The 27,119-nt window shown below is 37.1% G+C and overlaps 1 protein-coding gene across 1 annotated transcript in view; it reads left to right on the forward strand.

The window, feature by feature from the left end:
• Positions 1–27,119, forward strand: part of NUP62CL (nucleoporin 62 C-terminal like) — a 109,801-nt gene that overhangs the window by 63,374 nt on the left and 19,308 nt on the right. The window contains exons 5-8 of the mRNA XM_056125815.1: positions 621–670; positions 793–927; positions 3,518–3,629; positions 8,016–8,082. Coding sequence (XP_055981790.1) covers positions 621–670; positions 793–927; positions 3,518–3,629; positions 8,016–8,082 — 364 coding nt within the window. The remainder of the gene's footprint in view (positions 1–620; positions 671–792; positions 928–3,517; positions 3,630–8,015; positions 8,083–27,119) is intronic.

Below are 27,119 nucleotides of genomic sequence, written 5' to 3' on the forward strand. Positions count from 1 at the left end.
TTCTGGCTATTGTAAAGAGTGCTGCAATGAACAAACAATTACAGATGTCACTTCGACTATACCTTTTTGCCTCTCTGGGATATATTCCCAGGAGTGCTATAGCTGGGTCAAATGGGAGATCAAATTCTAATTTTTTGAGAATCGTCCATACTGTTTTCCAAAAGGGTTGGACCAGCCGACAATCCCACCAACAGTGAAGAAGTGTCCCTTTCTCGCCACATCCACGCCAGCATTGGTTGCTTTTGTTCTTGTGGATGTGAGCCAGTCTCTGTGGTGGATCACTGATTCTTTTGAGGTGCAGAATGTTCTTAGTTTAATATAGTCCCATTTGTTAATCTTTGTTTCTACTTGCTTGGTGAGTCCTGTTTTATCTTTGAAGATGCCTTTAGCTTCAGTGTCCTGGAGGATCCTGCTGACATTTTCATTCATATGGATTCAGTTCTGATATGGAGGTCTTTAATCTATTTTGATCTGACTTTTGTGCATGGCGTTAGATAGAGGTCAGAGGTCAGTTTTACATGTAGCCAAGTGACAGTATTTTAAATCACAACATCCCATCAATAAAAATTTTAATGAAATTGTAACATAAGTGAAAATAACTTTTTATTTTCTTATATAAGATTACAGCATTACATGGAGAAGTGGAAAAAGTGAAGAAGGATCAGAAAAGGTAGAACCTTATATTTTGTAGTTTGAATTTTAAAGATTTGTCAGTTGAGATTTTTTCCCTATAGTGGTTTATTGAGAATTGTCACTCTAAATCAACTTTCTGTTAACTTTAATTTTTCTCAGGCTTGGACATGAATTGGATTTTATCTTGTCACAGCAAAAGGAACTTGAAGATATTTTGATCCCTTTAGAAGACTCTCTGAAAGACCAGAATGGGTCCATTTTTCTGCAGCATGTAGATCATATTACTGAAAAGACGTAAGTAGCTGAATAAAAATCGAGAAACGAACCAGAACTCATTTATTAAAAAGGCAGAAAATAAATTTAAAGTCAGAATAAAATTGGTAGACAAAACCAAATTCTTATGTTTGTCATTTATCAGCTTACTTGACTGTTTTCTGCTTATGTTTTCATGATGCTGAAAATCAAGTAATTATTTTGACAATTTTGTTTTACAGTATCTTGTAAACTATTACCAATTTCAAGCATATACATGACCATCATAACATTTTCATATTCTTAAATTTTATTCCTAAATTAGAAATACAAAGTTTAGGTGTGTGGCATCATTTATATGGACTCAAGCTTGTTTATTGTTCATGCAGTTAACTATTCGAGAGTAATCACATTCTTTTAAAGATAGTTTTGGAGGCAAGCCACGTAGCTTTCAAAAATTGAATCTTAGGATCTGAAGAGATAGTATAATGGATAGGGCATGGGTCCAACCAATGTTTGATACAAGACATTGCAGATGATCCCCTCCAGCACCATCAGGAATAATCCCTGAGAATAGAGTCAGTATTAAGCCCTGAGCATAGCTAAGTATGATCCCCAAATGAACAAACAATTGTTATATGTATATTATTCACTCTAGGCTTTACCTTTGATCAATTTATTGCTAGTATTCTTATCGCTGGGCTGGAGCTATAGCACAGCGGGTAGGGCATTCGCCTTACAAGCGTCCAACATGGCCGACCCGAGTTCGATTCCTCTGCCCCTCTCGGAGAGCCCGGCAAGCTACCGAGAGTATTCGATATGCCAGACACAGTAACAACAAAGTCTCCAATGGAGACGTTACTGGGCCTGCTCGAGCAAATCGACGATCAACCTTTACCTTATTCTTATCGCTGAAACCAAGATTTGATACAAAGTATTGTTAGTCAAGATTGTATATAAGTGTTATTTAAACTAGATTGAGACAAAATTGGATGCATGGTGCCTTATTAGTAAAGTAAGGTAACTTAATTTGTGAATGAAGTAAATGTATTAAGTACAGGTATTTTGTTGACTGTAGTCCTTTCTGTTTCTGCTTTTGAAATTTGCTTTTTTGCCTTTTGGTTTTGGGGCCATACGTGGAGGTGCTCAGGGATTATTCCTGAGAGGCTTAGGGAACCATATGGGTCATCTGTGTGCAAAGCAAGTACCTTACCTGATGATGGTCTCTGCATTTCACTTTTGAGCATATTTCTTTTGAGATTTTTTTAGATGCAAGGTCACATCCAGCGGTGCTCAGGACTTCTAGCTCTGCACTCAGGGATCACTGCTCGTGGGGTTTGGGGGACCAATAGGATACCAAGGATTGAAGTCAGATCTGTCATATGCAAGGGAAGTGCCCTGCCTGCTCTTCTATCACTCTGGCCGCTATTTTAAGTTGTTTTTATGCATCCTATCATTTTATGGAAAGGTGCAGTTTTGACCTATTGCTTTTGATGGTGCTTTAGAGGTCATGCTCAATAGAACCATGGAATTGAACCCAAGCATTGCCATATGCTTTGAGCCACATCCGCAATTCACATAAACAGTTTTGGCCATTAGATCCCAACTCTAATCTTAAGAAATTATTGAAACATTAGTTCTATTCTCAGATTTATATTGTGGTTGAATATTTTAATAAAATCATAACCATCTAGACAACTGATTGCTAATAAGTACTTTGGGACAGAATATTAATAGAGAGATAGCAGTAAATCTAATTGAATCTTTGTAAACCTTAAGAGCGAAAAAGCCTCTTTTCACTTTAGATTTAATAGACATATTCATTTGGTTAAATAAGTATGTGTATATAAAATTTGGCTGGGAAATTTTGAAATGTGGCAAAATGTTGTCAAATTAGTAGATCTCCTGCTTTTGAGTATTGTGACACTCAATTTTATTAAAACATTCTTTATGGATGGGCTGGAGCGATAGCACAGCTGGTAGGGTGTTTGCCTTGCACGTGGCCGACCCGGGTTCGATTCCTCCGCCCATCTTGGAGAGCCCGGCAAGCTACCGAGAGTATACCGCCCGCACAGCAGAGCCTGACAAGCTCCCTGTGGTATATTCGATTCGCCAAAAACAATAACAAGTCACAATGGAGACGTTACTTGTGCCCACCTGAGTAAATCGATGAACAACGGGAGGACAGTGCTACAGTGCTATTCTTTATGGATGTCTCTTTGAATAAGTTTTACTATGAAAAATTATGTATTTAAGATAATTGAAGACATCTTAAAACTTACTGAGTTATGCTAAACACCAAATAGTTTTCATATGTCTAAATATGCTATGGTTTATTTTTACACCTGAAAAGAGCTTCTTTGCTTCAGAATTCCCTGATGCATTGTCTCATTTGGTAAATAAGTAACTGTAAAATGACAAAGTCAATAAACACCTTCACCTGTGGAGTCATTTTTAGTATATCAAAATAATAAGGTTATGAATGTGGTGCCATTAGTAATAACTGAGACCCACTGAGAAGGTACGGGAATTGGGATAAAAACAGTTGGCAGTAAAATGTTTGCATGTCAATAACAAACTGTAGTAGAAGACTCATTTCTTGTAAATCTCTTTATTTTACCTGCATGTTCAGTTACAAGACAGCAGAAAATATAGATACTCAGCTGACACATATGAAAGAAGATCTCAAGAAGATTACTGAGCACCTGAATTCTTTTGGAGCTCCTGTTGACTCTGCTGATCCGGTACGTTAGCAGCTTTATGTACTTAGACAACAAATATTTACCACAAAATTAGTTTCTATGAATCCTTTATTTAGTCATCTTCTGCTTTATTCTAGAACGTTTAATATCTGCTTCTTATGTGAAGTTTTGGATGTGGGTATAGTTAATGGGACTAGAATTATTTGGAAGCAGAAAAGGTTGAGTTTTTGGTGGCTCTTTTCAGAAGGATAAAAATGACTTTCTCTGTAACTTTTTTTTTGGTTTTCTCCGTTTTTCACATATTTAACATCCCTGCATTTAATGTTCTGTTTATCATAGCTTCATTAAAAATAATTATATTATTCATGCATATGTATAAGTGTGTTAGGTGTAGCCATGCAATTCTTAATTTATATTGAGGTTAGATATTAAAATTTTGATATGTCAGTGCTTTGAAATTTAAATGTAATTTTTGACAAAATTCTCAAAGAAATTCTGTTAAAATTATTATACTAGGTTTCTGATCTATTTGTAGAATCCTACCTAATTCATAATGTAAATGTGTTATAGCATAGGAAAATACAGTTAAGGCTGATATACCTAGAATTAATTTGATGATAAGAAAGGATTTGAGCCAGAGTGACAGTACAGCAGGTAGGGCACTTGCCTTGCATGTAGCCAACTCATGTGTGATCCCTAGTACCATATATGGTCCTCCAAGTCCCTGAGTGCAGAGACTGGACTAAGCCTTGAGACTGCTCAGCATTGCTCCAAAATAACAATTTTTTCACCCCCTCACCCCTTTGTGTATACACATAAGAGCTTATTTTCTCTACTTTTTCCTATTGTCTTGGAAGCTAAATGGAGTCTTCCCCTGTTTTTTTTTTTAAATTCCTGCTCCATGACTGTAATGGTAAAAGGAATCTACCATTGTAGGAGTGCCCTTTGTACTTTATATTAGTTGCCTATAATTATGAATAGATCCAGCATCTGGATTAGTGAGAATATATATATACATATATACACATATATAATTTTATCAAGATTTTTGTTCAAACGTATAAAGTTGGTTTTATAGATATATTGCTAAGTATTTTTAAAGATGGGCTGGAGCGATAGCATAGCGGGTAGGGCGCTTGCCTTGCACACAGCCAACATGGCCGACCCGAGTTCGATTCCTTCGCCCCTCTCGGAGAGCCTGGCAAGCTACTGAGAGTATCTTGCCCGCACAGCAAAGCCAGGCAAGCTACCCGTGATGTATTCAATATGCCAAACACAGTAACAAGTCTCACGATGGAGACGTTACTGGGCCTGCTCGAGAAAATCGATGAACAATGGGAGGACCGTGACCATGACCGTGACCGTGACCATTTTTAAAGATTGTAAAGAGATAGCATGGTATAGTTGAGATGACAATATTTCTGAATCTTGGTTCTTTTTGTCGAAAATCTCACATGTGGACTAAATGATTTTGAAAGCCTAGTTATAAAATTTATATTGTTTTCTACTTTATTTATCTAAAATGAACAAAAACATAATTAGTATAGGATTATTCATGCCCACCACCCTGTGTGGGCCAGAGAGATAGTACAGTGGGCAGGGCGCTTGCTTTGCAAGCATCTGACCCAAGTTTGATCTCTGGCACCCCAGATGGATCTCTGATCCCCAACAGGAAAGACCCCAGTGTGAAGAGCTAGGAGTAAACCCTGAGCACTCCCCGGAGTGGCCCCAAAACCACCCCCCACAAAAGAACAATAATATCATCCTGTGTTCACACAGATGTTTTTCAGTTAACAAGAGTTAACTGAAAGTATGTTCTATTTTATTTTACTTTATTTGGGGAGTTTGGGGCTATATTCAGCAATTCTGAGGACTACTCTGGATTGCTCCAGGTTCCATCCCAACAGTACTGTAGTGTACTTTAGAATCAAACCAGGGTAGGCTGCATGTAGGGAAATCACCTTAACCTTTGCACTATCTCTCTAGTCCAGGTTTTATTTTTAATGAATTATTAGTTTATAAGTGATTATATAATTAAAAAAATTGTAATTGAATTTCTGTTCATAGGAATACAGATTAAGCATAAAGCCCAGTGAGCTGGCATCTAGTCTTCTCTCTCTCTCTCTCTCTCTCTCTCTCTCTCTCTATCTCTCTCTCTCTATCTCTCTCTCTCTCTCTTTCTCTCCCTCTCTTTCTCTTTCTCTCTCTCTTAAAGCTCTGAGCAGAATAAGTCAAAGGAAACTAATCTTATCCTTATTCTTTCTCTCTATTTAGTCGTGGACTGTTTTATTTTAGAGGTGGATAGTAAATGGTCTGAGCCTTTCGTATTTGTTTTTTACTGGTAAAAGGTGATTGAGATGTTTAAGATGAGTGAATAAAAGGGTAATTGCTGCTTGATAGCAGGACAAAAAGCAGCAAGATATAAGCAAAAATTTATTTCTTTTCTTAGCATAAATCATTGGACAAGAGGAAGAGAAAATGTTGGCTGAACAATAATATTATTGCTCACAATTTATTATAACCAGATCAACAAAGCCTTGCTACTATGTGCAATGCACCTGAGTAGAAAAATAGCAACTATATTTAATACACAATTCACAACAAGAATTGCTCATTTATTTTTTTATCTTTTTGGCAGGGAGATAGAGACTGCATAATATCTAAATTTTTTCTTAGTGAGTTCATGTCATGGTGTATAATATTTAATCATATTCTTCTACAAGGGCTGGAGCGATAGCACAGCGCGCAGCCATCCCAGCCAAACCGAGTTCAATTCCTTTGCCCCTCTTGGAGAGCCCGGCAAGCTACCAAGAGTATCTCGCCCGCATGGCAAAGCCTGGCAAGCTACCCTTGACATATTCAATATGCCAAACACAGTAACAACAAATCTCAAAATGGAGACTTACAGGGCCTGCTTGAGCAAATCGATGAACAATGGGAGGACGGTGACAGTGACAGTGATTCTTCTACAAACACGCATTATTTCTGCAACAAACTATATCATATTAAAATAAATTAGATTTTCTGCTTTCATTTCATGCAATTCTTTTAAGTTTGGTACCATTTTCATTTCTTCCCATTTTCAGTATTATACTTATCTATTCTAGAAAATTCATTAAAAGGGATTAATTAAGAATATTAAATTAAAAAATTTAATCTTTAATTACAAATATATATATCCAATTATTAAACTTAGAAGATACAAGCTGTTAAGAAAATTAAATAACTTATACTACCAGTGCTCTCCTAATTTGTTGGTGTATTTCTTTCAAATCTTTTTTGTTATACTTGTCAAATTACTTCTTTCATTTTAAACAGTATTTTAGCACATATTTTGATGGCACCATAGTCTTTCATTGGAATATTCTGTAGCACTTTCTGTAGCACTGTCCTCCCGTTGTTCATCGATTTGCTCAAGCGGGCCCAGCCACGTCTCCATTGTGATACTTGTTGTTACTGTGTTTGGCATATCGAATATGTCAAGGGTAGCTTGCCAGGCTTTGCAGTGCAGGTGAGATACTCTCAGTAGCTTGCCGGTCTCTCCGAGAAGGGCAGAGGAATCGAACCCGGGTTGGCTCGGACAGCCACGTGCATGACAAATGCCCTACCGCTGTGGGCCCTCCAGCTCATTGGAATATTACAGCGATTAAATGTTTTGATGATTAAATGTAGTATTTAACACAATACATTTTAATCATTTTGGGGATTGGATATATTGTCTCTCATTTTTGCCATTATAAAATGTAGTGAGCACATGTTTATATTTTATTATTTTTCTCTGGCTAGATCCCTAAAATTATTATGTACTGAGTTAAAAGGTATGAATATTTTTAAATTGTTATATATTATAAAAATACTTTGAAGAATTGGTTGATTTATGTTAATATTGATACCTAACAGTACAGTATCATCAGTTCTTATGTGTATTTTAAAAGTAATAATTAAATATTTTTTATGATTTACCTTCAATTATAAAATGAGATTAAATTAATACATAGATGTAATGCACATTGTCACTGTCATTGTCCTCCCATTGTTCATCAATTTTCTCAAGCAGGCCCAGTACCATTGTGAGACTTATTACTCTGTTTGGCATATTGAATACGTCGCAGATAGCTTGCCAGACTTTGCCTTGTGGGCGAGATACTCTCAGTAGCTTAATGGGCTCTCCGAGAAAGGCAGAGGAATCAAAGGCGGAAGAATCAAACTCGGATCAGTTGGGTTCAAGGAAAACGCTCTACCCGCTTTGCTATCACTCTAGCCCTGTAATGCACATTACAAATATGAAATAGCAAAAAGTCCATTAATATTTAATCCATTATCAAGCTACTTTATATAAAAACATTTCTAAGCATTCAGTTTTATGTCTTATTTTTAATATTAGTCATATTAGGATAATCATAAACTAAACATCTTGTCTGTTTTTAGCTTCAGCATATCTGTAAAATCCTCAGTACTCATATGGATTCTCTGCAGTGGATTGATGAGAATTCAGGTAAGAGTTTATTTTATACAAGCTAGCTATATTGCAAATAGAAAAAGTGATGGAAGTCAGGTTGTGTGTACCATGATCACATGAACTCAGTTGTAGGGATATGTCTTCTTTTTTTAAATTTTTATTAGTGAAACACCATGAGGTACAGTTGTAGACTTAACAGGTTTTTGTGCTTGGGTTTCATTTATACAATGATCGAGTACCCATCCCTCCACCAGTGCCCGTTCTCCACCACCAATGATCCAGTACCCCTCCCACCACCACCCCCATCACCCCCATCCCACCCCGCCTCTGTGGCAGGGCATTCGTAGGGATATTTCTTAACTCATGGCTTATCTGCATTAGTTCTGGAAAACTATAGTTACTTGTTTTTAAAATTTTGAAGCCAAAAAAAATTAAATAAAAAAAACTACAACTGTCCCTCATGATGTCTCACTAATAAAAATTTTTTAAAAAATTAAAATTTTGAAGCCACACCAACAGTGCTTGGGGGCCACTTGGTGGTGTTCAGGGGACCATGTGGTACTAGGGGTTGAATTTGGCCCTCCTGCATGTAAAGTTTGTTTTCCAGTGCTTTAAACTATCTCTCTGGTCTCTCATTTCTTAAAAAGAACAAAAGAATGGTAAGCTTGAAAAAAATGTGGCTTTGGTAGGAATAAAGTGTTGAGGATAGAAACAGGACTGTTATAATTATACCTTTTGTACAATTTTGACTTGAACCATAAAATTTTACTCAAAAATTAGTATTTACCTAAAAACTTGGGAAGAAATATAAACATTAAAATTGAATACAAATTTAAATACAAAAAATCTGGCAATAAAATACAGATAACTATTTTTGTTGATTTGTCACTGACTTACAATACTATATAATGTATCCTTTTTACTCTTTTTTGTGTCTTGTTATCTCACATCTGTCTTGTTTATATTTCTACAACTACATTACTGTTTATCACCTTGCTTAGTGTTTTGTGATCTTTGGGGTTTTTTTTCCCCATGCAGAATGCCTCAAAATTTCTTGCAGGACTGGTTTGATGGCGATCATCTTTTAAATTTTGTTTGTCTGAAAAAGTTTTTACTTGTCCATCGTATTTGAATGATATTCATGCAAATTAAAATATTCTTTCCTGGGTGGCGATTTTGCCTCAATAATGAGAATCTGTCTTTCCTCACTTTCCTAGTCTAGTTTTAATTTAAAAAAAGTTTGATGAAAACTTAAAAGACTTTACTGTTGTGTTACTTACCCACCCAGCAGCTTTCAATTTTTTTCTTTATTTGGATTTTTGAGGGGGGGGGGGGCATCACAAGCAATCCTCAGGGGCCATTAGTACCACTCCTGGTAATACTCTGCCAACCTAGTCAGATGATTAAATTCTGGGTTCCTGTTCAGGCCCATCTATGGTAAAGGCAACCAGGGTCATACAGGTACTGCTCAGGGGCAAGCATGGCTATACCCTGTGGTGCTTGGCAGGAGGATGATGTGGTCCTGAGGATTAAACTGGTATAAATGCATATGCAAGATGTGCAACACTGCCCCCATACCTATTTCCCCAAGCTTTTTTTGAGTTTTGATAATTTAAGAGTTCTGTGTTTTGATGTGTTTGGTAAATATTGTTTTGGATTCATAAATTTGGGTATTCTTTTAGATTCCTGATATGTATGGTTAGTTCTTTCCTTGGTTATGGGTAGTTCTCAGCTATTGTTTCTTTAAATATTGTCTCTGATCCTTTTCTCTTTTTCTGTCTTCAGGATTTTTATCCTTATGGTACCTATTTTTTTTAAATAGAATCCATTTCAGGTAACTTTTGAATGGTGTTCCTGATAGCACATTCTTACTAGTAATGTCCTTTTTTCTTTTAGTGCCATCTAAGATATAAATTATCTCAGTACACTTTCTTTTTATATTACTTTAATCTTTGTAAATAATCCATCAGTGTTTATAGTTTTCATTCTTGATATCCACTCTCAAACTTCAATCTGGTTTCAATATATAATCTTAAGGGTAAAAAGCATTAGGAAAAATCATAAACATTCTTAATAGATTTATTATTGCTTCAGACTTTTAATACTACTATCATTAATATTTTATTTATAGGGCTGGAGCGATAGCACAGCGGTAGGGCGTTTGCCTTGCACGCAGCCGACCAGGTCGGCCCAGGTTCTATTCCTCCGCCCCTTTCAGGGAGCCCGGCAAGCTACCGAGAGTATCTCACCCGCAGGGCAAAGCCTGGCAAGCTCCCCATGACATATTCGATATGCCAAACACAGTAACAACAAGTCTCACAATGGAGATGTGACTGGGCCCACTTGAGCAAATCGATGAACAATGGGAGGACAGTGACAGGACAAATTGTATTTATAATATGATAAATGTGTATATAGTATATTAATAACGAAAGAAACCAAGATTTTTGTTGAAAGAGGAGTTGTATTATTATTTTTCATAGTTTCCTTTTTTTCTGGGTTTGAGCCACACTGGCTGTGCTCATGGCTTACTCCTGGCTCTGCTCTCATGGTTCTGTGCTTAGGAGACCATACGAGTGCCAGGAATCAAACCAGGGCCATTCAAGGAAGACCTTACCTCTGCTGCTATTTTTCTGGTTCACTGTATCAATTTTTTTTTGCTTTTTTGGGTCACACCCAGCGATGCACAGGAGTTACTCCTGGTTCATGCACTCAGAAATCTCTTCTGGCAGTGCTCGGGGGATCGTATGGGATGCTGGGAATCGAACCTGGGTCTGCTGCGTGCAAGGCAAACACCCTACCCGCTGTGCTATTGCTCCAGCCCCTGCATCAATTTTTATTCTTTCATACTTAGAGATAAGCAAATGCATACATCCTACTTGCAATGAGCACAACTAGACCCTTGCTCTCTTTCTGTACTAAAAGAAACAAGGCTTTTTGGCAAATAAGTGATATCAGGTCTCAGGCAAAGAAGTGCAGAGTGAGTTTTACACTTCCATGCCAGAAAATAAAGACTGTTAAAAGGCTAATGAGTTGTATAAAAATGCGAGACTATTCTTGACTGAGCTCTGATGGCTAAATTGGCATGGTTTTAACATAAAAAAGAATAATGACAGTAATTTATTATAATATTTTGAGTTGAAATGAAGTCATGGCTCCAGAGTGATTTTTCCAGGTGTGTATATGAGTGACTGAGTGAATGAGAGAGAGAGGAATAATTAGAAGGTATAGTGAGAAATCTTTGTAGAAGCATGTCAGCTAATAATTGAAGAAGGAATGGCAGAATTAGAGAGCTACATTAAAACATACATTTCAATAGAAAAAATTTATGAAGCTCACCTTGGTCTTAAATACCTTGCCTCATTTATAAAATATTTGGCTGTCATTCATTTCTTGGCAGGAAAAATATGCTATCAGGAAATGGACTAAATACAGACTGCAAGTTACTGATTTAATTTTTGTAAAAATCAATTATGTTGTGGCATAATTTATATGCCATAAATTTCACCCATTTTAATTATATAGTTTAATGAGAAAAATCATCATTTTGCAGGACTTGGATAATGACTGATTTTAGCAAGGGCAACCAATGAATTATAAGATCATTGAGCTTCAGATTATTGGGATATAATATATTTACACGGTATCTAAAGTATCATACCAGAGATTACTAATTACAAAGAAGTGCCTTTGCATCAGAGGTCTCTGAGAATACCCCTTTAACCAAATGATCAAATTTGATATCACCAATAATGAGATAACTTAGCACTATGTGCCTATTGATATTAAAGGGTAAAAAATATTCCACCATATTATGTACATAGTATTTTTACCAGACTTGTGTACCCTGAATGTAATCAAAAAATAATAAGACATTTGATATGTGTAGAATGCTAATGTAATATTTTTAGTAAAAATGTTTAACCAAATAAAATCACAGGAAAATAGTTAGAAATGATATGTGTGAGACATTCTCAAAATTAATTAGCTTATAATTTTCAAAGAGTCAGTAATGAAAAGCAAAGGATTTCAAAACAAAAAATTTAAGAGGACTGTCTTATATTGAAATGACATAATTGAGTCTATCATGTTCTTTTCTCTGTAAATCTGATTTTTTTTGTTTTTTTTTGTTTTTTTTGTTTTGTTTTTTAATTAATTTATTTATTTATTGAATCACCATGGGAAAGGTTACAAAGCTTTCAGGTTTAGGTCTCAGTCATGCAAATATCAAGTACATTTCCCTTTACCAAAACTTATTTTTTACCATGAAGAACCCCAATAAAACCCCACCCCCCGCCCCTCCCAGTCCCTGTGGGGCAGATGAATTCTAGTTAACACTCTATCTGCTTTGATTAGATTCATTGTTTCAATAAAAGATTCACCACTATTATTTAGAGTTTACCCCCCCCCCGCCCAAAATCAGACATGCTGACATAGCATTGTGAAGTGATTTGCTTTCTACAGCTGGGTTCAAGAATTATATGTTGGTTTTGGATTTCTGCTATTTTACTTATTGACCCTGGAAGTATTTCTACTGAGAGTCAGATAGTTAAGAAATTGGTTTCTGTGCTCTGGAGTCATGGCCGTGCTGGAGAGCCGCTAGTGGGGGGCAACTGGTGGCATCGGTAGGGCGTGAAGGGCGGACCGACACGCCCCCCTTCCCATGAGGTTTTAGTCGCCCCCAGTCCCCCGGCTCATACCTGCTGTCCACAAGGCTCCCATGTGGCCGCCATCTTTCTTTACAGAGAGGAGAAGGCGACTGGGGCAACACCCTTTCCCCTCCGGACAGACCTGATGGCCTGGATTAACGCATAGTCCGTTCACTTTTCTGCTCCAAGCTGCCGGGTTCTGCATTAAGTTCTTGTGCTTCTGGGGCCGTGGCCGTGCTGGAGAGCCGCTCGCGGGGGGCAACTGGTGACCTCGGTAGGGCGTGAAGGACGGACCGGAACGCCCCCCTTCCCATGAGGCTTTAGTCGCCCCCACACCCCCGGCTCATACCTGCTGTCCACAAGGCTCCCATGCGGCTGCCATCTTTCTTTCCAGAGAGGAGAAGGCGACTGGGCCAACACCCTTTCCCCTCCGGACAGATGTAAATCTGATTTTTATCAAAGAAGCATCAATTTACAATAGTGCAGGTGTTTTGGAGTATAGATTCCAAACTGTCATTTTGTCTTACTGTGGATACTGGATTAGTAGCAAAAGGATAGTACTTAAGACAAATGTATAAATTGCATATGTACTGAGTATTTATTGACATTAAAGAATTGTCATTTATTTTTCTTGTGTGTTAATGTGGTAATACAGTAAATTATTTTTATTAAAAGAAGTTATATGCTACACTAGTAAGAAAGATTTTGGCTAAACCAACACAATTTGTGAGGAGAGGAATAGAATAATCTATGAAAGAACGGTAGCAGCAGCTGGGGCTGGAGAGATAGTAAAAGTTTTACTTTATATAAATGGAAGAAATAGGGCTGAGAAGGTTTTGATGATTTCCCTAAGAACATACAGCCAATTTGTGACAGATTTTAAATGAAATTCAAATATTCTACTTAGTTTATCTGTTTAAAGTCAAAGGCAAACTAGCTTTAGCAGAGGTAACCATTAGACAAAGATAAAACAGAGTCTAAGGAGCTTGCTTTTCACACAGCAGCCAACCAGGTTTCATATCAGGAAATGACCTGATCAAATAATTATCTAATGATTTTGTGGTATGTAGTTGGTTTATTTTGCTTTTAAAGAGTTACTAAGATTATGCTTCCCAAATAGTCTGTGGATTGAGAAGTTCTAAGGTTGAACTTCTTAAGGAGTCCATTTATTCACGTTCAACAACAAATGTAGGAAAAACAATATATACACTTTAAAGATAAATTATGTATAATTTTTCCTAGGAGAAATACATGCATAGTATTTTAGAAAATTATTGTAAAGTATAAATCTTTGTTTTAAATGTTTTCTGGGAAATTTTAGATTGTATAATATCTAGGATAATGGTACAGATATTTCCTCACAATAAAACAACAGCTATTGCACTAATATTGTTATTTGTTTAACAAAACTATCAGCTTTATGTGAAGAGAGCAGGAGGCTAGTCACTTGGTGTAGCCCCTCCAAATTACAGAACCTGGAAGCTAAAAGAGAGACAGAGGTGGTGTTGGGGCCGATTTTGGACCCAGGAGAGGCATTCTCCTTTACAGGTACTAGTGAACCCCACTTGTGAAGAGTGGGCATTTCTTCACTACTCCATAACTCATCATAAACATACAAAGACATCCTAATGTAGGTGCCTAACCACACAAGATGAAACTCCAGACTGCAAGGATCACAATGGGAAATCAACGCATAATCCCAGCAGACTGAGTGACTCTAGCCCAGTTGAACCAATAGTAAGAATGAGCTACATGACCTCGCTGTTAAGGAATTTAGAATGGAACTGTTAAGGATGCATAAGGAGCCCAAAGAAACGGTGGAACACACAGCCAATAAAATGCAGGAGCATATGACAGCAGAAGTGAGGAAAATACGAACAAAAATACAAGTGGAAATAACAGATCTGAAAAACCTAGTAGGTTAAATGAAGAACTCACTGGGAGATCTCAGCAGCGGAGTACAGGATCAGTGAGCTTCAAGATGAGGTGCAGAAAATCCCCAGACAACAACAGAATATGGTAAAGAGCCTGAAAAATAAACCAAGAGATGACAAAAGAATATTGGGATGAAGTCAACAGGAACTCACAAGGAAAGAGAGAAAACCCTAATAAATCAGAATTTATAAGGGGGAACATCACAACAGAAACTACAGAAATCCACAGAGTCTTCAGTGATTACTTTTAGAATCATTACTTCGAGAAACAAGAGAATCTTGAAGAAATGGATAAATCCCTGGATACCTACAATATTCCAAGACTGAACCAAGGTTTGGAATACCTGAACAGACTAATTACCATTGAGGAAATTGAAATCATAATCAAAAGTCTTCCCAAAATCAAAAACCCAGGCCCAGATGGATTCACTACTGAGTTCTTTCAAACCTATAATGACGACCTACTTTCAATCCTTTCAAGCAATTCCAGAAAATTGAAGAAACAGAAACACTCCCAAACAGTTTCTATGAGTCAGATATCACCCTGATACCCAAAGCAGACAGAGACACTATAAAAAAAACAAAATTACAGACCAATATCCCTGATTAAGACAGATGCAAATATTTTAAACAAAATACTAGCAAATAGAATTCAACAACTCATCAAAAGGTTTATATACCATGAACCAATTAGAATTTATCCCAGGGATGCAAGGATGGTTTAACACTTGCAAGTCAATCAATGTAATACACCTCAATGAAAGAAAATATAAAATCATTAAGATCATGTCATTAGATGCAGAAAAGGCATTTGGAAAGATCCAGCGCCCATTCATGATAAAAACTCTCAGCAAAATAGGAATTGAAGGAACTTTCCTCAATATAGTCTAAGCCATCTACCACAAGACCACAACAAACATTATTTTCAGTGGGTAAAAACTAAAGGTCCAAGATCAGGTGCAAGACAAGGTTGTCCTCTCTCACAATCTTATTCAATATAATACTGGAATTATTTACCATGGCAGTTAGGCAAGAAAAAGATATCAGGTACATCCATATAGGAAAGGAAGAAGTCAAGGTTTCACTATTTGCAGACGACATGATACATTACTTTAAAAATCCTAAAGAATCTACAAAAAATCTTATAGAAACAATAGATTTGTTTAGTAAAGTGACAGGTTACAAAATCAATACCCAAAAGTCTGTGGCTTTCTTACATACAAAAAATGAAAGAGAAGAGATATTAGAAAAACAATCCTGTTAATAATCATGTCTCAAAATCAAATACCTCAGAATCAACTTAAATAAGTATTCCAAGGACCTATACAAAGAAAACTACAAAACACTAATTCAAGAAATGAAAGAGGACATGAGGAAATGGAAATACATTCCCTGCTCATGGATTAGGAGGATTGACATTGTCAGAATGGCAATATTCCCCAAAGCATTATACAGATTCAATGTGGTCCCTTTATGGATACTCATGACATTTTTCAAAGAAATAGATAAAAAAACTTCTGAAATTCATATAGAACAGTAAACCCCCACGAATACCTAACGCAATCCTTGGGAAAAAGAAGATGGGAGGCATCACCTTCCCCAGCTTCAAACTGTACTAAAAAGTGATAGTGAATAAAACAGCATGGTCTTGGAATAAAGACAGACCTACATATCAGTGGAATAGGGTTCAATATCTTGACAACTACCCTCAAATATATAATCACCTAATCTTTGATAAAGGAGCAAGAAATATGAAGTGAAACAATAAAAGCCTCTTCAGAGGCAGGGGGAGAGTTGGGATGGGGAAGTGTGATACGGGGGACATAGGTGGTGGAAAATGGACGCTGCTGGAGGGATGAGTGTTCTATCATTGTATTACTGAAACTCAAATATGAAAGTTTTGTAACTGTATCTCAGTGATTCAGTAAAATTCATGGTCACGGTCCTCCCGTTGTTCATCGATTTGCTCGAGCGGGCCCAGTAACGTATCCATCATGAGATTTGTTGTTACTGTGTTTGGCAAATCGAATACGTCACGGGTAGCTTGCCAGGCGGAGGAATCGAACTCGGGTCGGCCATGTTGGCCGCTTGTAAGGCAAACGCCCTACTGCTTTGCTATCGCTCCAAGCAAGGAAAAAACAGGTGGTAAACAAAAAATTGTGCAGCTATATGAAAAATATAATTCAGGCCTCTTTCTAATGCCAGGCACAAAAGTCAGATCAAAATGGATTAAAGACCTCAGTATCAGACCTGAATCCTTAAAGTATATGGAAGAAAACATAGGCAGAATCCTCCATGATATTGAAGATAAAGGCAGCTTCAAAGTGAAACACCACTGACCAAGCAAGTGGAAACAAAAATAAACAAATGGGACTAAATTAAACTAAGATGCTTCTTCAATTCAAAAAATGGTGACCAAGGGCTGGAGCGATAGCACAGTGGGTAAGGCGTTTGCCTTGCATGCGGCCAACATGGCCGACCCGAGTTCAATTCCTCCGCCCCTCTCGGAGAGCCCGGCAAGCTACCGAGAGTATTCGATATGCCAGACACAGTAACAACAAAGTCTCCAATGGAGACGTTACTGGGCCCGCTCGAGCAAGATACAAAGATATACCAGAGCTTGGAAAAAATTGTTTTTTCAAATCTCATCTGATAAGGGGTTAATCTCAAAATATATAAGCAATGGTAGAATTTTGCAAGAAAAAAAACAGTCAACCCCTTCAAAAAATGGGGAGAGGAAATGAACAGAAACTTGCTCAAAGAAGAAATGCAAATGGCCAAAAACACATAAAAATGGTCTACATCCTAATCATCAGGTAGATGCAAATCAAAACAACAATATATCATCACAAATCACAGAAACTCACGTCTTATCAAAAAGAACAAGAGCAACTTTTTGCTGGAGTGGATGCGAGGATAAAAGGATTCTCCTTCATCGTTGGAGGGAGTGCTGCTGATCCAGCCTTTTTGGAAAACAATATGAACATTCCTGATAAAGCTAGAATTTGAGCTTCCATTCGACCCAGCAGCACCACTTCTGGGAATAAAACCCGGGGGCCCAAAAATACACAGAATAAATGCCATCTAAACTTCTATATTAATTGCAGCACTATTCACAATAGCCAGAATCTGGAGTGCCTGAGAACAGATGACTGGATAAAGAGAAAATGGTACATCTACACAATGGAATACTATGCAGCCATCAGGAAAAATGAAGTCATTAATTTCGCTTGTTAATGAATGGATAAGGAGAGTATCATGCTGAGTGAAGTGAGTCAGAAGGAGAGGGACAGACATGGAATGATTTCACTCATTTGCGGGATATAAAAAACATAGCATGAGACTAATAGCCATAAACAGTAGAAACAAGGGCCAGGAGGAAGCTTTCCTCAAATGCTGGAGGGAGAAGGCAGTTGGGATAGAGCAGAGAGCACCATGACAATGATAGCTGAAAATGATCATTACGGATAAGAACTGCATGCTGAAAACAGGTAAAGAAACAAACATGATAACCTCTCAGTATTTCAAAACATAATTCCCAAAAGTTGAAAGAAAGAACAAAGAAGCAAAGTGCCTGCCATAGACACAGGTTGAGGGGCGGGAGGAGGAAACTGGGGACATTGGTGGTAGAAAATGTACACTGGTGGAGGGATGTGTTTTGGAACATTGTATGGCTGAGACCCTATCATGAACAGTTTTGCAACTCTGTATCTCACAGTGACTCAATAAAATAGTTAAAAGATAAAAATAAAGTATCAGCCTTAAAATGACACAGAAGTAATACAGTACACATGAAATATTAGAGCTAGCAATTAACTTATCAAGATCCATTCATGAGATGAAGAATCAGCCTCTTTCTTCCTCTAATCAACATAGTATTGACTGTGATAGGACTTCACTAGAAAGGGCTGAGATATAATTACAAGATTATTGAATAGGCAGAGTCTGAGCATGGACCTTTATTGACCAGCTTTCAAATTTGATATTTATCCACTCATTAATATTAACTATGCCTTTTTCTTCCTGTTTAGCAAAGATAATTAGGAATTAGTATTAATTATTGCCAAATACCAGTTCCCTCTTGTCTTTCTCTTTGTGAAAACTGTCAAGATTCTTTTGATCAGATTGACTTGATGGCAGTGCCATAGTCTCATATCTATCTCTGATTTGGCAGTCACTGAAACTGCAGCAACTCTTAACTCTTCTGGGACCTCTTAGGACAGAGTTGGCAATCAATCTGAGCCAGTTTGTTGTTCATTTAAAATATATGGAGCGACTTGTCTTTGAGGGAGGCAGTAGTGGTTAAGGCATTTTTTTGTTTCATCATCTACCAAATCATTGTTGTGTCATTAGTATTTCTTACACACCACAGTAAGGGAAAATCTTTATATATGTCATTATTTGAATGTTCCACAAGTATGTTCATGGCACTTTATATCTTTAATTATGCATCTTAAAGCTTCAAGATTAAAGTATATTACATCTATAATCAGTGCAGTCTCAAATGGATTATATTTTATTAAATTTTAATAGCTGCACACACCATTTAGACTTCTGTTTAGGGAAAGAAAAGAAGAAACCTTAGAATAATTAAAAATGCCCTGCAAAATTTCATGTTTTTCAAAATACAGTCCTATCAGTACTAAATTTCTACGAAAACCTAGCTTTTTTCCATAAAACAGTCATCTAGAATGCTACAACTAAATCATGCATAAAGGGCTGTAGTATCATTTTAGGAAGGCATCTGCATGTGATATATCATAAAAATACTTCATTTTAATCCAACGTTAAAATTTAGTATTTGAGAGGATAAGTTTAAAGCAGAGTTTTCAATGTCTAGGTACTTTTAAAAGAAATTCTGGGATAGGCAAGAAATAAAACTATTTTTATTACTTTCAGCTCTCTCCTATATAAACAATATCAAATGTCTAAGATCCCACATGATGCCTTAGAATCCCAACTTAAGTGCAGTTTTTCCTCGTTTATTTTCTAAAATGGACTCTTATTTTCTGACTGAGGTGATTCCTTTTACATTTTCTTTTCCTTTTTATTTTTGAAATCTGGGTCATGCTATATATCAGTGAGGTCATCTCATGTTCTGGGATACATAGATTTCAGACATTCTGTGGCTGCTCTTCATATTCTAGAGATGTGGTAGCAACACTCAGCAATTGCTGTTGGTGAGGCTCACTTTAAGGTCTCTTAAACTTAGCAGAGACAGTTCCCTGGCTGCTTTTTGCTGCAGTTTACCTAAAGATATGTCTGTTTCGTTGTTTAATAAATTACCTGTTTATTCTGTCCCTCATTATAGTCAAAATAGATTCATTCTCATACCACTGTTCCTTGAGTCTGAAGAATATATAAGAGGTTAGATAGGGTGCTAAGACTAACATTATTAAGTCTTTAGCTCCTGTTAATAACGAGTATATATTGGATAACATTCTCATAATTCTGCTTCCAAAACTTCCTTTTCTGTATGTAAATCCCGATTTGAAATACACTCAATACCTTTGCAGAATTAGATTTCTCACTAATCCTACTTATGTACATTTTGTGCCCAAGTGAATTTCTGGAGAGCCTCCCCAGATGAATAAAGTGAAACATGATTTAAATCACTCCCAAACAGTAGAATGTATATTGTTTGTGAGATACACAGATTTTTTTAAAGGCAATTTTCTTCCTGTTAGTGTCTGAAATCTGTAAATATATGGGAGTCTTGTATAATGCTGTTTGGGGACCAATGCTCTATAACTAACTCACGGGTACTATTTTACATTGAAGTCTATCCAGATGGAATTCAGATATGTATGACTTATTAAGTGCATTCCAGCGTTTGAAGGAACAACAAATGGTATTTATGCTGTGTTGGCAATTATTAGCTCAGCATAGTGCTTTTTAATTTAAAATTTTCAGTGTTTGACAAACAGGTTCACAGTAATAGAAAATGTGCTATTTCAATGGGAGTCTGAAGATCCAGCTCCTAGCACCAATTCTCATTATCTCTCACCTTTGGAAAGCTATTGGGCCATCTAGAGTTTCAAATTATGTGCAGATTATTGTGAGAATCAAAGCAGATAATATTATTAGACATTGTGAAAACTGAAATGCTATATAATTGGAAGGTGTTAATTAGAAGCAAGTCAAAACCACAGAGTAGTTGTAAGTCTAAAAAAGCACCTATTATGTGCTAAGACAGTGCTTTACTTAGTGGAGAGATATAAATATTAATGGAATATGAGTCTGCCTTAAAGAGATACAAAGTGCAAGGATCATAGGCCCTCAAGAAAGAGAAATAGTATTTTCTGGATGAGGGAGAACTGGATAGTAAGAGTTTTACATTTTAAGAGGACCATTTAAAATGTAATTCTGCTACCATTATTTTTTTTAGTGAAACGCCATGAGGTAGAGTTGTAGACTTACAAATTTTTGTGCTTGGGTATCAATTATACAATAATCAAGTACCCATACCTCCACCAGTCCCCATTTTAAACCACCATGGATCCCAGTATCCCTCCCACCCCCCATCCCCCCCCATTCCACCCTGCCTCTGTGGCAGGGCATTCCCTTTTGTTCTCTCTCTCCTTTTGGGTGCTGTGGTTTGCAAAAGAAGCACCGAGTGGCAATCATGTTTGGTCTATAGTCTACTTTCAGCATGCATCTCCCATGCTGTGAGGATCCTCCCAACACCCTTTATTTGGTGCTCCATTCCCTATCTGAGTTGTCTTTTCCCCTAACATGTGTGGCTGGCCTCCAAGCCATGGAGTAAACTTCCTGGTACTTATCTCGGCTATTCTTGGGTGTTAGTCTCCTATTTTGTTGCTTTATGTTCCCCAGATGAATGCAATCTTTCTATGTCTGTCCTCTCTTTCTGACTCATTTCACTTAGCATGATACTTTCCATGTAGTACCACTTGTATGTAAATTTCATGACTTCATCTTTTCTAACAGCTACATAGTACTCCATTGTGAGATGTACCAAAGTTTCTTTAACCAGTCATCTGTTCTTGGGCATTCAGGTTTTTTCCAGATTCTGGCTATTGTAAAGAGTGCTGCAGTGAACAAACAAATGCAGATATCACTTCGACTATACTTTTTTGCCTCTCTGGGATATATTCCCAGGAGTGGTATTTTGGGTCAAATGGGAGCTCAATTTCTAATTTTTTGAGAACAATTCATACTGTTTTCCAAAACAATCCCATTCACACTTGTGCCCTAGAAAATCAAGTACCTAGAAATCAGCTTAACTAAGGAAGTAAAGGACCTGTACAAAGAAAACTACAAAATACTACTTCAGGAAATAAAAGAGGACATGAGAAAATGGAAAGATATTCCTTGATCATGGATCGGGAGAAATAACATTGTCAAAATGGCAATATTTCCCAAAGCATTGTATAAATTCAATGTGATCCCTATAACAATACCCATGACATTCTTCAAAGAAATGGACCAAACACTCCTGAAATTCATATGGTACCTTTAATTTTTAAAAACTTATTATTGACTGAGTTTCTGCGATTTACAATACCCTTAATGATGGTTTCCAGTGAACATAATTCCAACAATATAGCCATCACTAGTGTACACACCTCCTTCCCCAAATACTCTAAAACCACTCCCAGTCACCACCCACCCAACTGTATTGTGTGAATCAGTCTCCCTTTTTGTTGCTTTTGGCTTTTTATTGCTACCTTGCTGTGTATCTTTTTTTTTTTTTTTTGGTTAGAGGACATACTCAGGGATGGCTTAGGGGTTACTTCTGGCTCTGCACTAAGGAATCACTGACTTTTCTCAGAATTATATGCCCTAGTTCCATCCATGTTATAGAAAATTGCATGATTTTATTTTTACTTAGAATTGTATAGTATCCCATTGTGTGTGTATACAACTTCTGCTGCCTTTTAAACTCTCCTCCAAGAATTCAGGATGGCCTCACCATCTTTTGTTCCTTTGAGGTATATTTTTAAATTTGTTTTCTGTGAGAGATACTACTATACACAGTCAAAATTTCTCATCAATATCCCAATTAATTAGAAGCAAGACCATTAGAAGAAGTCTCATGGCAGAAATGAGAGCTTTGTGTATCTCAAAAAATACACTTCTTCCTATAGACTGTAGTTTGCACAAAAATATAGGAGTATGTCATAAATTTAATTTCATATGTTTCTGGGCTAGGTCTAATACACAGATATCATTTATTTTGAGTTAATTTTTGTATGAGGTAAATAGTGATCTGGTTTTATTTATTTATTTGCATATGGCCGTTATCGTTTCCCAGTTCCATTGTGGAACTGGTTTTTTCCTTTCTCTGTTTTATAGACGTGGCTTTTCTGGCTTACATTATATGTCTATGTATTTGTAGATTTGTTTCTATTGTACTGTATTTCATTTGTTTCTATACATGTTTTTGTTCTGAAACCATAGATTTAATTACTTCATTATAATGTATTGAAGTCAGGAAATCTGATGCCTTCATTTTTCTTTGTATTTCTCACAATTACTTTGGATTTTGATATCCTTTATAATTTTTAATCCATACAAATATGAATATTGTTGGTTTTGTTTCCTTAAAAATGCCACTGATGATTTGATACAATGCATTCTATACTGCTTTAGGTTAAAGTGGCCATTTTAAATAAATGTATTCTTCAAATCCTTGATTAGGGGATGTCTTGTGATTTCTTTGTGTCACCTTTTATTTCTTTTTGTAATATCATAGTTTTACTGTACAAACATTTTATCTCTTGTGTTAGGTGTTCTCTCAGGCATTTTTGTCTTTTTTGATGCTATTTGTGAATGAATTCCTTTCTCCATTTCCCTTTCCTCTAGAATATCCTACTAACTCATTATATATAGAAATGCAACAGGGTTGTTTATATTGTTTTTGTATCTTGCCACAGTACTGAACTTATTATTTCTAGTAATTTTTGGTGATTTCCTTAAGGTTTTCTGTGAATATTATTCTACTATCCACAAATAACCGTGGTTTTGCTTTTTCCAAATCAGAATTCATTTAATTTCTTTTTCTTGCCAAATAGCTCTGGCAAGAACTTCAAGAACTATGTTTATGTTGAAAATAGTTATGAAGAAAATTCTTGTTTAGGTCTTAAAGTTTTTTTAATGTATGAGTACAGCTATTTATTCAGCCATTGATTTAGCTGATTGAATTGGGCATGAACTCCACTTTGTCACTGTCACTGTCACTGTCCTCCCGTTGTTCATCGATTTGCTCGAGCGGGCCCAGTAACGTCTCCATTGGAGACTTTGTTGTTACTGTGTTTGGCATATTGAATACATCCCGGGTAGCTTGCCGGGCTCTGCCGTGCAGGCGAGATACTCTCGGTAGCTTGCCGGGCTCTCCGAGAGAGGCAGAGGAATCGAACTCGGGTCGGCCATGTTGGCTGCGTGCAAGGCAAACGCCCTACCGCTATGCTGTCACTCCAGCCCAGAACTCCACTTTTTTTTTTTAAAAAATTAATTGACTATCCATGAGATAGACCATTACATAGCTGTTCATAATTGGGTTTCAGTCATACAATGATCCAGCACCCATGCCTTCACCAGTGTAAATTTTCGACTACCAGTGTCCCCAGTTTCCTCCCCCAACATCCTGCCCCCCTCTACCAGCTCCCCCTATGGGAAGTACTTTCCTTTTTGTTCTCTCTCCTTTTCCTTTTGTGTATTATGATTTCCAATAGAGGTGCTAAGAGGTCATGGTGTTTGTTCAGGATATTTGGAATTTTTATTGAGATGGTAAGACTGGAGTAGCTTTTCAATTGGGTAGCAGCTTTGGGGTATGGATGTGACTTCCAAGGCTTCTGGAAGTACAGGGCGATGGGGAGAGGTAGCCCATCCTGACCTTGAGAAAGCCTGGAGATTTCAGTCACAAAACCCACCTACCAGAATTTTCAAAAGATTATGTCTTGGTGAGTTCCATCCTGAGACGGTGGAGTCAGGCTGGGGATATGGCAGCGATTTTGGATCGTGGAAGCAAGCAGTGCCGGGGAATTTGCTTGGGTGTGAACAGGCCAACCCACCCCACTCTGATTTACCCCGGCCTGTTCAGTCATGCATGGGTCTGAGCTTTACTGTGGCTTTTAATATCTTTCAAGATTTATTTATGGGTCTGTGAAGAAAGGCCAGCAGTAGTCCTTACATGTTGGCACTGGAGTTGGTTTATAGGGTTGACCAGTGCTTCTATGAGTATTGGGAAATGGGGGGAGGTAACCCATCCTGGAGATTTCAGTCACAAAATTTACATACCAGAATTTTCAGCAGATTATATCTTGGTGAGGTCCATCCTGAGATGGTGGAGTCAGGCCAGGGGTATGGCAGCAATTTTGGATTATGGAAGCAAGCGGCTGCTGGGGATTCTGCTTGGGTGGGTCACCAGGCCACCTACCCTCCTCCAATTTACCCTCGTCTGTTCAGCAATGTGGCTTTTGATCTCTTCCGAGATTTATCTATTGGTCTCTGAAATAAGGCTAATAAATGAACTTGTATAGCTGAGTCGGAGGTGGTTTGTGGCCGTGGCTCCCACATATCTAACTTATGGCCATTTTATTTCTTGGTAAACTTGGTGCCAAGTTGTTGGGGTCTAGAAAAAGGCACAGCAGCAATTTTGGGGTATCGGGAAGCCTTAATGCACCATCAGGCTGCTGATGCACTCATCCTTCAGATACAGTTTGACCTTCTGGTGGCACCGTAATCCCCTAGATATTAAAGTTAGAGCTTACAGCTTTTCACTGTTGAGTATACAGTTAGCCATGAGTTTGTTATGTGACCTTAGTAACGCTGAGGTCTGTTTCTTCTGTTTCTAATTTATTTAGCAATATTCTCACAAATGGTTGTTGAAGCTTTGTGAGCATCTTATTTATTTATTTTTAGTTTCGGACAACACATGATGGTGTTCATGACTTCTTCCTGTCTCTGTATTCAGGGGCCATTATGGTAGGGATTAGGGAACCATATGGGGTGCTGAGGATCGAAGGAGGGTCAGCAATGTAGAAAGCAGCACTCTACCCGCTGTAATATCTCTCTGAAACCTTGAGTATCTATATTTATAAAAGTATGTCTTTTGGGGGCTGGGGCTATAGTACAGCTGATAGGGTGTTTGCCTTGCATGTGGCCGACCCGGGTTCAATTCTCAGCATCCCATATGGTCCCCTGAGCACCGCCAGGGGTAATTTCTGAGTGCAGAGCCAGGAGTAACCCCTGAGCATTGATGGGTGTGACCAAAAAAGCAAAAAAAAAGTATGTCTTTTATTTTTCTTTTTGATTGGTACTATGTACAACATGAATTGGTTAACCTACATGGACTGTCCTTACTTTCATGGGCTGAGTAATATTTGGTCGTGGTAAATGATTCTTCTTATATGTTGTTGGATAAATTTGCCAAGATCTTTTTGAGATAATTCTCATCTGCATTCATTAGAGCTGTTGGTTTTTAATTTATATTCTCATGTTTGTCCTGGTTTGTAATCCTACAGTGATAAAGTATATTTGAGAATTTCCTCCATCTTTTAGTTTTTAGAAGATTTTGAGCAGTATGGGTAATAGTTCTTTCAAAGTTTTATTTTGGAATTCATCAGTGAAGCCACCTGGTCCTGGGTTTTTGTTCTCAGGGAGATTTATGTTTTATGTTTGCTACTTTGATTTCTGTACTTGTAACTGACCTGTCAAAGCTTTCATTTCTTAGTGTAGTCTTGGAAATTTGTATGAGTCTAAAAAATTGTCCATTTATTTGCAATTGTTTCATTTCTTTGCATTTTGATAATCATTGTAGTCTTTTATGATCCTTTATGTCTACAGTATTAGTTGTAACTTTTCTTTCATTTATGATTCTATCAGGAATTTTTCTTATTTTCCTTTGTAGATCTAATGAAGGTTTAATCAATGTTATGCAACCTTTCAAAGAACCAGCTCTTGGTTTCATTGATCTTTTGAAGTGTCTGATTATTTCATTTATTTCCCCTCTAAGTTTTTATTATATACTTCCTTCTATGACTTTTGATTCTATTTATTCCTTATTTTTGAAAGTTTACAAGGTTGAATTAATTTGGCCTTAAGATATTTGTTCATATGAGCTTGTATTTTGAGAAACATCCTTCTTAATTCCTGCATTCCATAAGGTTTGAAAATTTGCCGTTCATTTTCACTGCTCTCTAGGTAACATTTTTTTCTTTTTTCATTTCATTGATCCAAGAAGCATGTTGTTTAGTCTCCACATGTTTGAAGCTTTTTTCATTTTCTTTTTTTATTATTGATTTTATGTCTCATGCTAAGAAAAATGCCTGATAGGATTTCAATCTTCACATATTTATTAAGATTTATTTTGTTTTCCCCTCTACCCCTCTCGGAGAGCCTGACAAGCTACTGAGAGTATCTTGCCCTCATGGCAAAACCTGGCAAGCTACCCATGACGTATTCGCTATGCCAAACACAGTAACAAGTCTCACAATGTTACTGGGCCCGCTCGAGCAAATTGATGAAC

This window comes from Sorex fumeus, unplaced genomic scaffold (genome assembly GCF_029834395.1).
Source record: "Sorex fumeus unplaced genomic scaffold, SorFum_2.1 ptg000058l, whole genome shotgun sequence".
Lineage (NCBI taxonomy): Eukaryota > Metazoa > Chordata > Mammalia > Eulipotyphla > Soricidae > Sorex > Sorex fumeus.